Genomic DNA, 13024 nt, shown 5'->3' on the forward strand with positions numbered 1-13024 from the left:
GGCAGGATGGACGTCTCCCCAAGATGCCCCTTAGCACAGAACAGGAGCCTTTTCGCGTGCACTGTGTGTCATACTCGTGTTTTCCCTTCCCATCGTTGTGATCCCACTTGTGGCAGACACCGCCGAGTCTTCGGCGCAGGGGACGGGACGGGGATATCCTGTTCTGTTTCAAATAAGAAACTGCAGCAATATCTGGCCAACCGGCTTCACAGACACATCCCTCCTCTCCCTCTCCTCTTCTCTTTTCTCCCATACCGCCCTCCCCTTTCCTCGCCGTCTTCTCCGCCATCTTGCAAACCTTAAACAAAGGAGGGCTGCCGGCAATCGGTATTTCATCTGAAATGTGTAGTCATTTTCTGTTCAAGGACGGGGGTCGGGCGGGGGTGACCTGTAAAAATCCACATAAAAAAGGGTATTCATTATAAAAAGAGCCATTTTTATTATTACTTGCCTCAAAGTGGAGAGAAATAAGATACAGAATTCCTTCCCCCCTACCTCCCCTTGAAATCTTTCCTCTGTATACTTTTTGTTTTCTGGTTGATATAGAAGTATAGAGCACCATTTGTTGTTGCTAATTGTGTGATGTTTTATTATTTTATTACGGACATCTTTGCAGATGTTGCTTAGCCAATTCATACTTATCCAGATCAAACATTAAGGCCAGTTTAGTTTTATGCTTGTATACAAAGGTCAGACATGTACTGTGTTTGGATTCATCTTGTATTTTCCAAAAAGTTCTGTGATATGTGATCAAATACATTTGATTTCATCAACATAATCTTTTCATTTTTAGCCAATGCCCTACCTTGATTTCACAGCCCATCCCTTAACTTCACCCCTTTTAAAAAAAAACTTGTTACCTGTCTGTTGCAGAACTCATGTCTGTTTCCTGCACCCTTTTAATGCCAAAATTTTTAATGTATTGTGTAAAGTCATTTCTGTAGCAGTCATGGGAGAAGAAAAAGAACTCAGTTCAAAGAAGTTGAACTGTCAGAACTTTTTTTTTTGCTGAGAGAGTTTACTTGTGATACAGTTTATTTTCTGCTGTAGATTCAAACTCTGCTCCCAGACCTCACAAAAAGATATTCAAGGAACTCTTTAAAATCATTGTTCAAACTCGAATTAGTGCAAAGTTAAGGTTGACTGGCAGTATTTTGCTCCCCTCCAGGAATGCATATGCTCCTGCAGTTATGCATTTGAAAGCCAAGCAATTAAGTGATAAACCCTCCCTCAGTAAGAAATCATTGCACAGTTACCCCTTTTTGCCCCGAATGATTAGCTTTTATTAAAAAAAACCACAAACAAAACTGTTTGGTAAGTTGCTTCTCTAAGGGGCAGGGATTCATAAAGGAGTCAGTTTTTCTTTTTTGCTGCAGCTCTGTTTATGTATCCTGCCGTTTGCAGTCCCCTCTTGTAGAATAAAGGATTGAACCTGAGGCTCTTTCAGCCGGAACCCTGACCTTTAATCCCACTCTGTAGGCTTCTTCCCTACCTTGTTGTCCCCTAGAGCCATGAACCATTACAGATGGAGTTTGTATCAGGCTTTCTTTTAGACTTGTCCCTGATGGTATTATTCAGGCCTAGCATTTAGGGAAAGGAGCACAAGTTGCTTGTAGATATGGTAAATGGTCAATTCTTCTCAATCGGATTTTCATCACATCTCTGCTGATGAATGAAGTCTGAGAAAATAATTTTGAGATACGTATGTGACCTGGTTTATATATCTCAATAGATGTGCATGATGTCCCCTCTGCCTCCTCCAAACTCTGGCAGGTATTTCAGAAGAAATAATTGCTTGCACAAATGTGAGATCTTTGCAAGCAGAGGTGCTAAACAATTTGTATTGTGACATATTTTCTAAAGTGATTGTTGGTACCGGTCAAAAGCTGAGCTCAGTATTACTCATATTATATGCATTTTATGAAGGTTGAAGCTTCATTTTTCCCATTAGCTTTGCACAACATGTTAAAACATTCTGAACATTAAACATTATTTTGAGTGTTAAGAGGAAAGTCCCGGATTCTAAACTCGTATTAATAGCTGTACCTCTCCCCCTCATGAATTTCAGCGTTGCTTGAAAAGTAGCAGATTGATTTTTAAAGCACATTAAGATTTTGGGTACTACACATTGAGACCTCCTGAATGTATTTCTCCTGCCTTTGGGGATAATTTGTCTTCACTACAACTTTGGATGATCAGAATGGAAATTTGCTCATTATAGAGCTTTCTGAAGCTCTATAAAGTTGCATACTCTGCAGAATTATCAATCAGATCCCAATTTGAGGTTGGTTTGTCCAAGCAGAATCCTATTACATTACTTGATAATATACCAGGTTTTGCAGGGGGATCTAGTTAAGAAGTGAATGTCCTGCAGATGTGTGGGGCATTTGTGTAACTGGGCTTTTTGAATTCTGCAACAGCTATTGATTGAATAGGTATGGCCAATCTATACCCTCCCAGTCACTGAGTTCATTAGAAGAAAATGACACCACTGAATAACAAAGCAAGCCTGTGTAAATAATCATGATTCTTTCCTGGTGGTTACTTAGGGGGGCAACCTAACTCCAAAATGTCCATGCCAGGAATCAAATTAACACCCCTTTAAAGACAACTGCATGATTATTATCACAGTATTTCATTACTGTGATTGTGAGAGACCTTTCATACCTTTTTCTTTTGGGGGGCATGACATCCTATCCTAACTACACAAACTCTGGCAAGTAGCTGTTCAATATGATACTCAGCAGGTTCAGGATTGTGAGATTTAAATAATTTGGAGCTTAATGTGGAATTTCTGCCAGCACATACTAATGGGGACTCAGAAGTAAGGGCATCTGAAATCTGTCATTTATATTCCACATAATATTTGTAAAACCAAAGGGGAGGCATTTAATAGATTACGGACTGAAGTGTTGTTTTGTCTAGACAGAAGTATGTCAGCACTGGACATGCAAACCTAATTAGAGATAAGTCTGCATGCCATAAGTCTGGATAGTTTAAGAACTGAACGAAGAGGAGATCTGAAAAGATGTTTCTGGTGTTGATTTAACCTCATGCAATAATCAGGATCCCCTTTTTCCCCCCCCCCCCCCCCCCCCAAAAAAAATGTTATGTTGAATGAACATAATTGTGCGTGAGGGAAATCATGGAATAATGAAGTAAGGTCTCTTTAAAGTGTTAATACTTACTGAACTCTTTAAAAAGAGAAAAATGATGAGGAAGCAGGAAAGGGGGAGGTGGGGCAGCTTGAAAACAGTGCAGTTCACCAGCTCAGTAAGTTTTCGGTATTAGTAGTAGTAACAACAGTAGTAATAAACAGTAAAGACCAAAAAACAAGACTTGGTACAAGAAAATGGTTCTCCTGTACTTTCCAGTTGTTTCTCTTTTGAATACTGGCAGAGGTGAACTAAAACAAGACTGAGGTAAACAGAACCACTTATCTGCCCACTGAAACATAGGAAACATGAATTGGCCTTGCACAAAATTATTTTTTTTCTGGAGTGATTGTTTTGTTTTGTGTTGGATTGTTCTGTATTTTAGTATATGTAACGTAGCGATATAGTATATTTAAATACATGTAATTTCACCCCTTCCAATGGTGAGGAAATGTTCTCACTTTCTAATGGAGAGAGTTTTTACTGGCTTTTAGTGAGTTTTTTTTTTAAGCAGTCCAAACTGCCATTTAAATAAATCATCAGCCACAATATATTATGTCAATAGGGAATCATTCCAGGCATTCAAAGTATAAACACGAAAGAAAAAACACATATTCTGCTTAAATACGGGGGTGCTGCTAATTTCTGATGAAACCAAGACGTCGCAGCTTCATCCTCCCCGCCGAGGTTTTAGGGCATGAAGCTGGTGCTGGGGAAAATCATGGAGGACACAAATTATGTGTCAGGGAAGCTGATTGGTCAGAATTTGCTGCAGACTCCAAGCTGCTGAATCAAGCTGCTGCAGTAATGTCAGCCAGGCTTCACTTTAGGACTAAGAGTAACCCTAAGTGGAACTTGCTTCTCGACCTGGGATTGGCCCGTTTAAATATAACCCCCGTGCAAGAAAAATACAGTTTCCAAGAAAAAGGGCGGGAAAATGAGTACTCGCCGGGCCTGGTGAGCTTGTGAAAAGGTCCCGTCTGGGGAACAAGGGAAAGCCGGGGAGGAGCATCTATAGCAGCTCTTCATAGGAATGGTCTGCAAGCTTCATTGCTTCTTGGCCTCTTGGAGGTTCAGATAAAGTATAATGTGTTTTCCTAGCCAAATAGGGACCAATTCAATATTGCCAGTCAAAGTGGGTTTCTACTGGAGTTACAATAGGATTCGCTCTTAGTATCCTCAGCTGAGCTTTATTTGATCTTTTATTAAGAAAAATGTGACATGAAAATAGGAAGAGACTTATTCCAACAACCTGCCTTCTCTGTGTTTTCAGTCAGAGAGGTTCAATACAGATATGCAGGCAAACAGAAGTTTTTTGCTTGTAAACTAAACTTGTAGCTGCTACTAATAGCAAAGTTGTAAGGTTTTTTTCTCCCTCCTAGGAAACTGTATTTTAGTTTAAAATGTCAAGCAAAGGAAAGCTGGTAAAGGGACAGGAAAAGGTAGTTCTGAGTGCCCCAGAAATTGCTGAACCGGATAGTCCTCCACTGGCTAGACCCACAGTGACAGGGGCATGTGTGTGGAGAGACTCACAGAGGTGACTTCCAGGCAGTGGTGATCTGTGACTCTGTCACCTACACTGGAAGTGCCAAAAGAAAGCCTGCTGTTGCTAGAGATGTGGCCTATGGTTTTAAAACCTGAGGCACATTCTTTCGAGGTCTTCACATGAGTGCAGGCTATCTACAACACCAGGCTGCAAGCACATAGGCATTCATCGCAGGTGCTATATTGTATTATTATTATATTCCCTTTATCTAAAACCTCTCGCTCTTTTACACACACACACACACACACACACACACACACACCCTCCAAATCTGTGTTGTGACCGATATGGTTAACTTGACAATCCAAAACACACCTTTACAGTTGCACCATTTCTCATTCCTATTACAATAACCTTGCATGCCTGTCACCACAACCTTTACCTGTCACAATCACATTTCCTTCCCCCACCCCCTCCCAATCCCCTGCTGGTTTCCCCAGTCCTTTCATTGTCACTCTTGGTCCTGCCACTGAACAATCTGTGCCAGTCCCTTCTCTTCTGTATGTGCCCTGCCATTTCCTCCCGTGTCTTCAATCACTTTTCTGTAGTGTCCCTGCATCTCACTCAGTCCCATTTTGATGCAGTCCTCAACTGAAGGATTCCAGTGTCTGCATATCAGTAGGTTCCTGGTTTTCTGCAGAGCATTCCTGAAACAGGAGATGTGGTGGGTGAAACCTGTCTGACCTCAGAACTAAAAGCAGGGGAACCCATAGTCCTGGTTGATTAAAAGTGGGGGTGTTTCAAACCCACCAGAGATACTCTCTGATATCATCTTGGTCAGATCCACCAATTGCCTCTGAAATTACTGAAGACCCTTATAATGTCTGTGAGTGTAAGCAAAAGGTCATTGTTCCTTATAAAAGTTCAAAAACAGGTTAATATTTTGAATACAATTAACGTAAGAGCAATTTGCTTCTCTTAGTCCTACATCAAACCACTGTTGATTGCAAGAAGAAGTATCAGCAGTGGGGTTTTTTACCACCTTGGGACAATACCCCAGTGCTATTTAAATGAAAGCCCTGGTGTAGTCTTTGAATAATATACCTGATAGAAAAAGAAGGAAAATATTTAAATGACTAATTTGGCTTTAGATCTCTTGTTTTCCAGATTTCTGTCCAGTTTCTGAGGTCTGGTGCTACTTCCATCTTCCCAAGGTAGATTTTTAATGAACACAGATGAAAATTACTAGTGTCCTTCTCTACTCAGGAGAATGCATTGCCAAGACCAGTGCAGCACTATTTCTCTGGTGGTATTTACTAAGGTGCCTTTGTAATCTGAAAGCAACGCAAAACTTTGTTTCTAAGGTGTCTATCCAACATAAGCATTTGTTTGTTCTTTCTTAACATAAGTTTCCTTTTTTTTTTTTTTTTTTAAGTAGGGAAGTACGTGTAAATCTCCTTGCACCTTCATCTGGATGAGGAAAAGAGCAGTTTGGTTACAGCTATTTTACATAAATAGCTTTGTCTTTCCAAAAGAAGCACAAGTGAAGCAGGAAGATGAATTCTTTCTGCCTGGCAGCTGGGAAGGTTCTTCAACATACCAATCACATGGTTTCTCCTCCCTATAAATAGCAGGGATCTGACTTGCTTTTTTTCCCCATGTTTTTGTTTTTTGTTTTATTGGTTTGAAAACCCTTATAATCATGTCTGAAATAACACCTGCTGCCCCTGCAGCTTCCACCATTGCTGTCCCTGCCCAGCCTCTAAGGCTCTAGATAAGAAAGGGAAGAAGGCAGCTCCAGGGGGCTCCAAAGCCTGTGAGCCCTCATGCCCCAGCATGACCAAGCTAATCATCACCTAGGCCAAGTTCGCCTCCAAAGAGCACAAAGGGCTCTCGCTGGCCTCCCTAAAGGAGGTGCTGGCAGCTGAGGGCTATGATGTGGAGAAGAACAACAACTGCTTTAAGCTGGGGCTCAAGAGCCTGGTGAGCAAGGGTGCCTTGGTACAAGGGTACTGGTGTCTCTGGCTCCTTTCAAGCTGGGCAAGAAGCTGGGTGAGGCCAAGGAGAAGGCACCCAAGAAGCCCACAGTCATGAAGCCTGCCAGCGAGACCAAGAAGCCCAAGGTGGCAGTGGCTATGAAGAAGATCTCCAAGAAAGCCAAGAAGCTGGCAGCTGCCGTGGCTGGCCACCACAGCCAAGAAGAGCATGGCCAAGAGCCCCAAGAAGGCCAAGGCTGCTAAGCTCAAGAAGACAGGCAAGAGCCCAGCCAAAGCCAAGGCAGGAAAGCCTAAGGCTGGCAAGCCCAAACCGGTGAAAGGAAAGGCAAAGAAGTAAATTCATTGGAGGAAGAAACATCAAGGTTCTTTTGTGAAGAAACCCAAGGGCTCTTTTAAGAGCCACCTGCCCCATCTGGAAAAGAGCTGAAACACCCCTCTCACACCATGCTGATCTATAGTTGCAGCAGCACTATAATTCCAAACTGAGCTCACCCTGAAATAAATCCGTTGCCCCTTCCAAAAAACTCCCATCTGCAGCTCCTTGCCTTGCACATTAGGGATACACACACCACCCTGCTTTATTGCATTCCACAGGTAGCTACCATTTCGCCAGGAAGCTAAAAGTACCTATCTGAATAATCTAAAGGAGTGCAAATCCTCTATAACAAAGCTCACTTGCCCACCCACCAAGTCATAGTATTTTATCTTATTCCCCCTCTTTTTTTTTTTGACGGCCAATCTTCCTATCCCCTCTCCCGCCAGTTTGACGGCGAGAGAAACTGTTGCTGATTGATTTAGAAACAGTATCCGGTTTTCTATTTGGTTTGCTCCGAGGTGGGGCTTTACCGGACGAAGAGTTTGAAAAGACCGCGCTTTGTAGGGATTGGTTAGAAACATTCTCCTCTCCTCCCCTCCCCCACTTGGGACTTATTCCGTCTCTGACAAGGAGTCGTCCCGCCATTAGTCTGCAGTTTTAGGATTTTTCGGGACCCATTTCCTAAAGCCAAGCTAACCCCTATTTGTAGTCAGCGTTAGACTGTCCCTTCCCACTGACCCCTTTCTGCTCTGCTTGCTTTTATTTCTTTTCCCCGTCTCCGCTTCCACTCTCTTGAGCTTAACAGGACTTGCCGAGTGACCTTCAATTAAGTTCTGAAACTTGTTGCTTCTCCCTCCCCCACCTTTAAACTAAAATTAGAAAAACTGATATAGTAGATTTAATAGGAAACTCAAGAGACTAATAACTAAGGCTGTGTTTTTAAAAAGACATAACTACTAGTTTAATGGTTATCGCTCAGAACTGACCCACCGATAATACACATCTAAAACTGCAATACGACTCTTGTTCTACAACCAGGACCCTAAGAAAACTAGTTATCCAGCTCTTTTCGGACACTGTGGGTGGCTCTGAAAAGAGCCTTTGGGGTGTTTTGTTATCAAGTTTTACTTGGCCTTAGCCTTATGGCTCTCGGTCTTCTTGGGCAGCAGCACGGCCTGGATGTTGGGCAGGACGCCGCCCTGCGCGATCGTCACTTTGCCCAGCAGTTTGTTGAGCTCCTCATCGTTGCGGATGGCCAGCTGCAGGTGGCGGGGGATGATGCGCGTCTTCTTGTTGTCCCGCGCGGCGTTGCCCGCCAGCTCCAGGATCTCGGCCGTCAGGTACTCCAGCACGGCCGCTAGGTAGACCGGGGCCCCGGCTCCAACCCGCTCGGCATAATTACCTTTGCGGAGCAACCGATGAACGCGACCTACCGGGAACTGCAGTCCAGCCCGCGAAGAGCGAGACTTGGCCTTAGCCCGCGCCTTTCCTCCCTGCTTGCCACGGCCCGACATCCTCGCTATATAACAGCACAAGTTGAAAAAGTGAGAAAGAAGAAAAAACTCCACATGCCTGCAAGTTGGATCCTGCCTTTTTATCTTCTGGCTTGGGTTGAAAAAGTCTCTTGTGATTGGCCGAAAGCCGTGGGTGCACAGGCAGCCAATGAGGAGAATGATTTTTTGGTCCAATAGAGGCATACAGTGAATGACGTCATGGGAGTGAAAGTCCAATAGCAGGTTAAAACTAGACTCCCTTTATTTGCATGATGCACCTATAAATAGAGGCGGCTCTAATTGAGTTCAGGTTGTTGTTGATCTCAACGGGAACCGTTCAATCGTCAAGATGCCCGAACCCGCCAAGTCTGCTCCAGCTGCGAAGAAAGGCTCTAAGAAAGCGGTCACCAAGACCCAGAAGAAGGGGGATAAGAAACGGAAGAGAGCCAGGAAGGAGAGCTACTCCATCTACGTGTACAAGGTGCTGAAGCAGGTGCACCCGGACACCGGCATCTCGTCCAAGGCCATGGGCATCATGAACTCCTTCGTCAACGACATCTTCGAGCGCATCGCCGGCGAGGCCTCCCGCCTGGCGCACTACAACAAGCGCTCCACCATCACGTCCCGGGAGATCCAGACCGCCGTGCGCCTGCTGCTGCCCGGGGAGCTGGCCAAGCACGCCGTGTCCGAGGGCACCAAGGCTGTCACCAAGTACACCAGCTCCAAGTAAATCTGATTATCAAACGCATTCGAAATGGCTCTTTTAAGAGCCGCCCACCTTTTCAGTTAAAGAGCTATTATCGCTATTCTTTTCCCTTCCCTCCCCTTCCCCCGGCGTGGTAAGTAGAAATTTTGTTTCGGCTTTAATAAAAAGATGCATTTTAATTTATAGTAAGTGAAAAGAAGCAGCTGCATAAATGATTATCAGTTACATCGTGGCGAAGTTTAGGCAGTTTCATAAGGGAATAAGTCATAAAGAGCAAAATCGATGACTCTTAGCAGCGCCATTTTCCAGGGTTTCATCTCCCGCGTACTATGGTAAACAAATGAAATCTGAATCACTACTCAACCTTTTTATACGTTTCCTGTGTTCTAGCCCAATCATTACACAGGTCCAGTAGGGAGGAGTACTATCACCTACTTGCTGTATGTGTATAGATCCGTAAACAGTACGGGCGTGCACATATACGTGAACATGTGCATTTCCACCCCCGTTTCTCCTGTTCTAAATGGAAGGATGCAGGCAGCATGCGTATGCTGCTTTACTTTGCGAGATCAGCGGAGAGAAAGCACTTGTTACCTCAAGCACCCCACATTTTTTACAACCTAGAAAGAAGACTGCTTCCTTCCCGTACTGCAGCTCGCCTATGTGCTATGAATTCCTGTGGCGGGAGTCTCGGCTGGGTTTTGCTGCAGTGAGAGCTCATAACTTGGGTTGGGGATATTCAGAAGCTCATGGATTTAAAGCAAAAATAAGGGGGAAGGAAAAATGGAGAGCGCGGGGGAGGGGGAAGCGTTTCCCGGGTGCCTGGGGAGGAGGAGGTGTTGGTCGCGCACGCGTACTGCGAAACGCGCGCCTTGAGGCAAGGCGTGAAGAGCCGTTTTCCTATTCTCCCCCCCAACTGCGGAGCGCGGGCTTTTCAAATGTTTGAGATTGACCAATGGCGTTTGTGTTTTCCCGTCAGCCAATCAGGGAAGGACTTGGGCTATAAATACTGGCTCCTACTAGCCTCTCACCTCATTCTTGTTCTTTGTTTTGTGTTAGTGGCATTCTGTATCTGCTATGGCCCGCACGAAGCAGACAGCGCGCAAGTCGACCGGCGGCAAAGCGCCCCGCAAGCAGCTGGCTACCAAGGCGGCCCGCAAGAGCGCGCCCGCCACGGGCGGCGTGAAGAAGCCGCACCGCTACCGGCCCGGCACCGTGGCGCTGCGCGAGATCCGGCGCTACCAGAAGTCGACAGAGCTGCTGATCCGCAAGCTGCCCTTCCAGCGCCTGGTGCGCGAGATCGCGCAGGACTTCAAGACGGACCTGCGCTTCCAGAGCTCGGCCGTCATGGCGCTGCAGGAGGCGAGCGAGGCCTACCTGGTGGGGCTCTTCGAGGACACCAACCTGTGCGCCATCCACGCCAAGCGCGTCACCATCATGCCCAAGGACATCCAGCTGGCCCGCCGCATCCGTGGCGAGAGGGCGTAAAAGCCGAAGACTGCCCCTACCTGACATTCTGAAACCCAAAGGCTCTTTTAAGAGCCACCACAGCCGCACTGAAGAGAGCTGTATCAAGCTTTTGTATGGCCTGTGTGCGTGTGTGTATGTGTTGTGTGTGTATGGGTGCGCCCGCGGACACCCGTAGTCGGTTTGATTCATGTTTTTGCTTTTAGTCTTAAGACCCCGTAGAGCATAATGGTGTCTGTAGTGTTCCCTGAAACTAACAGCTTACGGGTGCTTTCTTGTAATCCCAAGGAGACTCGGTTTCCTTGTTTCGGCTGCATACAGTACTTGCTATGCAGTACTGCACTTCCTCCCCTCCCTCCCCTCACCCCCGTCAGGTAAGAGGCTGGGGTGCTTCACACTTAAATATCGGTGTCTTAACTATTTCTTCCTGTGGTTGAGTAGTAGCAGTATGTGTAGTATATGACCTGCCGTGTAAAATATGGGTGATGCGAGGTTTTCCGTTCCTTACGGTTTTATAGGCTAGGAAACACAATGAATGAAACCGCAGGTTTCTAAATTATATGCACCGTGAGCGTATTGTAACGCCCCGGATAGCTTTGGGAGGGGGCAGGAGGACGTGTGGGAGACTCGCGAAATAACCTGTTTGGGAAATGCTGTTTGATCCCCGAATCTGTGAGACTTGCGCTTCAGCCACCAGAGCAAGGACCGCGGCGGTGTCCTTGGCTGCTCTGCTCTCAGCAGCGAAGGCCACTTCGCATCTCCTCCTATATCAGTCCTGGGGTCTAGTACAGGGCGACCAGCCCTGTTTTCACTGCTCACTTTTTTCATCCCTTTCACTTTTTTTGCCTACAGCCACAACTACCAAGCGTTGGGGGTGGGGAGGGTGACGCTGTGTTCCCTGGAGTCACCCGGGACCAATAATTTAAAAAGCAGCTGCAAATTCGAGCCTTTCTTCCCCACTCGCATCGGTTTCCCAAGATGAACAATAAAACTGCTCATCCTGATGAGCCTGATGTGTATACCGTGCTTCCTCAAGGAGGGAAACGCGTCCTATTTAGAAGGTGACACTGAAGGTAATTCCTATATTAAAAAGGAAATGCAGTTTTTTCCGTAGTCGGGATTGTAGCAAATGTTACCTCAGGAGAACTCTTTCTAATCGGGATTTTTATTTGCGTCCTCCGACTCCCTCTGCCCTCCAGTACTTGTTGGTTGTGCAACCCGGTCAGTTATGCATGCTAGTGAGCACGCTAAAACCGTCTTGTGTCGCCTTCTACCATAAAATAACTCTTTTCTGTGAAATTAAGTTAAAAAAAGATCAAGTGCTGCCCCAGGTGCTCTTGTCATGTGAGGGACAGGTTCGGCTGTATTGTAAGTGGTTTAGATTGAAATCTCCCATTAAGAAGCCGTGAGACAATACATGTAACTCGGAATCTGGTTCCTCCATGTTGGTGGCTGACGCACGGGCTTAGGGGCTTGTTGCTGCCGTCTCGATTCAGCTTCTGTTTCAGGTCCCTGCACCAAATTCTGACCAATCAAGTCTCCTGACGCACCATCTTCTTTCTCCATCTTCCTCGTGTAGCCCTCGCCATTTTCTAAAAAGGAGACAGAGAGAGTTAATCTGCAGTGTGAGAGTGTGTGTGTGGGCGGAGCGGGAAGGGAGGGGAAAGGAGGAGGGAAATGAACCCTTTTCAAACAGCCCCTTAGTCTGTGTGATCTAACTGTTTCCTTCTGATCGCTGCAGCATGTGTCTTGATGGCACAACATGACTGTGGATATATGGTTGCAGAAATGAGCACGGACAAAACCAGGTTCGTTATCTGTGTCTGTGAGATCGATCTAATAAAGCATAAACTGATACTGAAAGGGGAGAAAAGGTATGGCAGTGTTTTGATATCTAATGTACATTTACTAACTAAATAAAGGGTAACCTTTTAGGAGGTGGCTGTATGGGCAGCCTCCAGCATTCAAAAGCAACACAGAAATAATTTTGGAAGATTGTGGATTTTGCTGTGTCTTTACTAACTTATAAAATAAGTACAGGGATACCTCAGAGATATGGCGAGTTTGGTTCCAGACCACTGCAATAAAGCAAATATCGCAATAAAGCGAGTCACACACATTTTTTGGTTTCCCAGTGCATATAAAAGTTAATAGACTACAGTATAGTGTAAACATAAGTGTGCAATAGCATTATGTCTAAAAAAACCAATTAGCTAGATCTTCTGGATAACTTGCTGCAGCTTCTACATCAGCACTTGCTGCTTCACCTTGCACTTTTATGTGATGGAGATGGCTTCTTTCCTTAAACCTCATGAACCAACCTCTGCTAGCTTCAAACTTTTCTTCTGCAGCTTCCTCACCTCTCTCAGCCTTCATAGAATTGAAGAGAGTTAGGGCCTTGCTC

General features: G+C 45.3%; 3 protein-coding genes across 3 annotated transcripts in view; 2 read left to right on the plus strand and 1 right to left on the minus strand.

Moving 5' to 3' along the window:
• Positions 1 to 12673, plus strand: part of LOC109315952 — a 14237-nt gene extending 1564 nt beyond the window's left edge. The window contains exons 3-8 of the mRNA XM_019543916.1: positions 6678 to 6818; positions 8121 to 8294; positions 8758 to 9173; positions 9778 to 9862; positions 10213 to 11693; positions 12129 to 12673. Coding sequence (XP_019399461.1) covers positions 6678 to 6818; positions 8121 to 8294; positions 8758 to 9173; positions 9778 to 9862; positions 10213 to 10641 — 1245 coding nt within the window. The 3' untranslated portion in view covers positions 10642 to 11693; positions 12129 to 12673. The remainder of the gene's footprint in view (positions 1 to 6677; positions 6819 to 8120; positions 8295 to 8757; positions 9174 to 9777; positions 9863 to 10212; positions 11694 to 12128) is intronic.
• LOC109316828 (histone H2A-IV) lies at positions 7980 to 8503 on the minus strand. The gene has a single exon (XM_019545190.1). It carries the CDS (start codon positions 8466 to 8468, stop codon positions 8079 to 8081), a length of 390 nt encoding a protein of 129 aa, XP_019400735.1. The 5' UTR covers positions 8469 to 8503; the 3' UTR covers positions 7980 to 8078.
• LOC109316829 (histone H2B 7) lies at positions 8770 to 9260 on the plus strand. The gene has a single exon (XM_019545191.1). It carries the CDS (start codon positions 8797 to 8799, stop codon positions 9175 to 9177), a length of 381 nt encoding a protein of 126 aa, XP_019400736.1. The 5' UTR covers positions 8770 to 8796; the 3' UTR covers positions 9178 to 9260.
• Positions 12674 to 13024: the final 351 nt, after the last annotated feature.

The sequence above is a fragment of the Crocodylus porosus genome, unplaced genomic scaffold (genome assembly GCF_001723895.1).
Source record: "Crocodylus porosus isolate Cpor-Errol unplaced genomic scaffold, CroPor_comp1, whole genome shotgun sequence".
Taxonomy (NCBI): Eukaryota; Metazoa; Chordata; order Crocodylia; family Crocodylidae; genus Crocodylus; species Crocodylus porosus.

What these genes read in the sequence shown, in the direction of transcription:
- LOC109316828 (XM_019545190.1), bottom strand. Translation starts at nt 8,468, where the DNA reads ATGTCGGGCCGTGGCAAGCAGGGAGGAAAGGCGCGGGCTAAGGCCAAG.
- LOC109316829 (XM_019545191.1), top strand. Translation starts at nt 8,797, where the DNA reads ATGCCCGAACCCGCCAAGTCTGCTCCAGCTGCGAAGAAAGGCTCTAAG.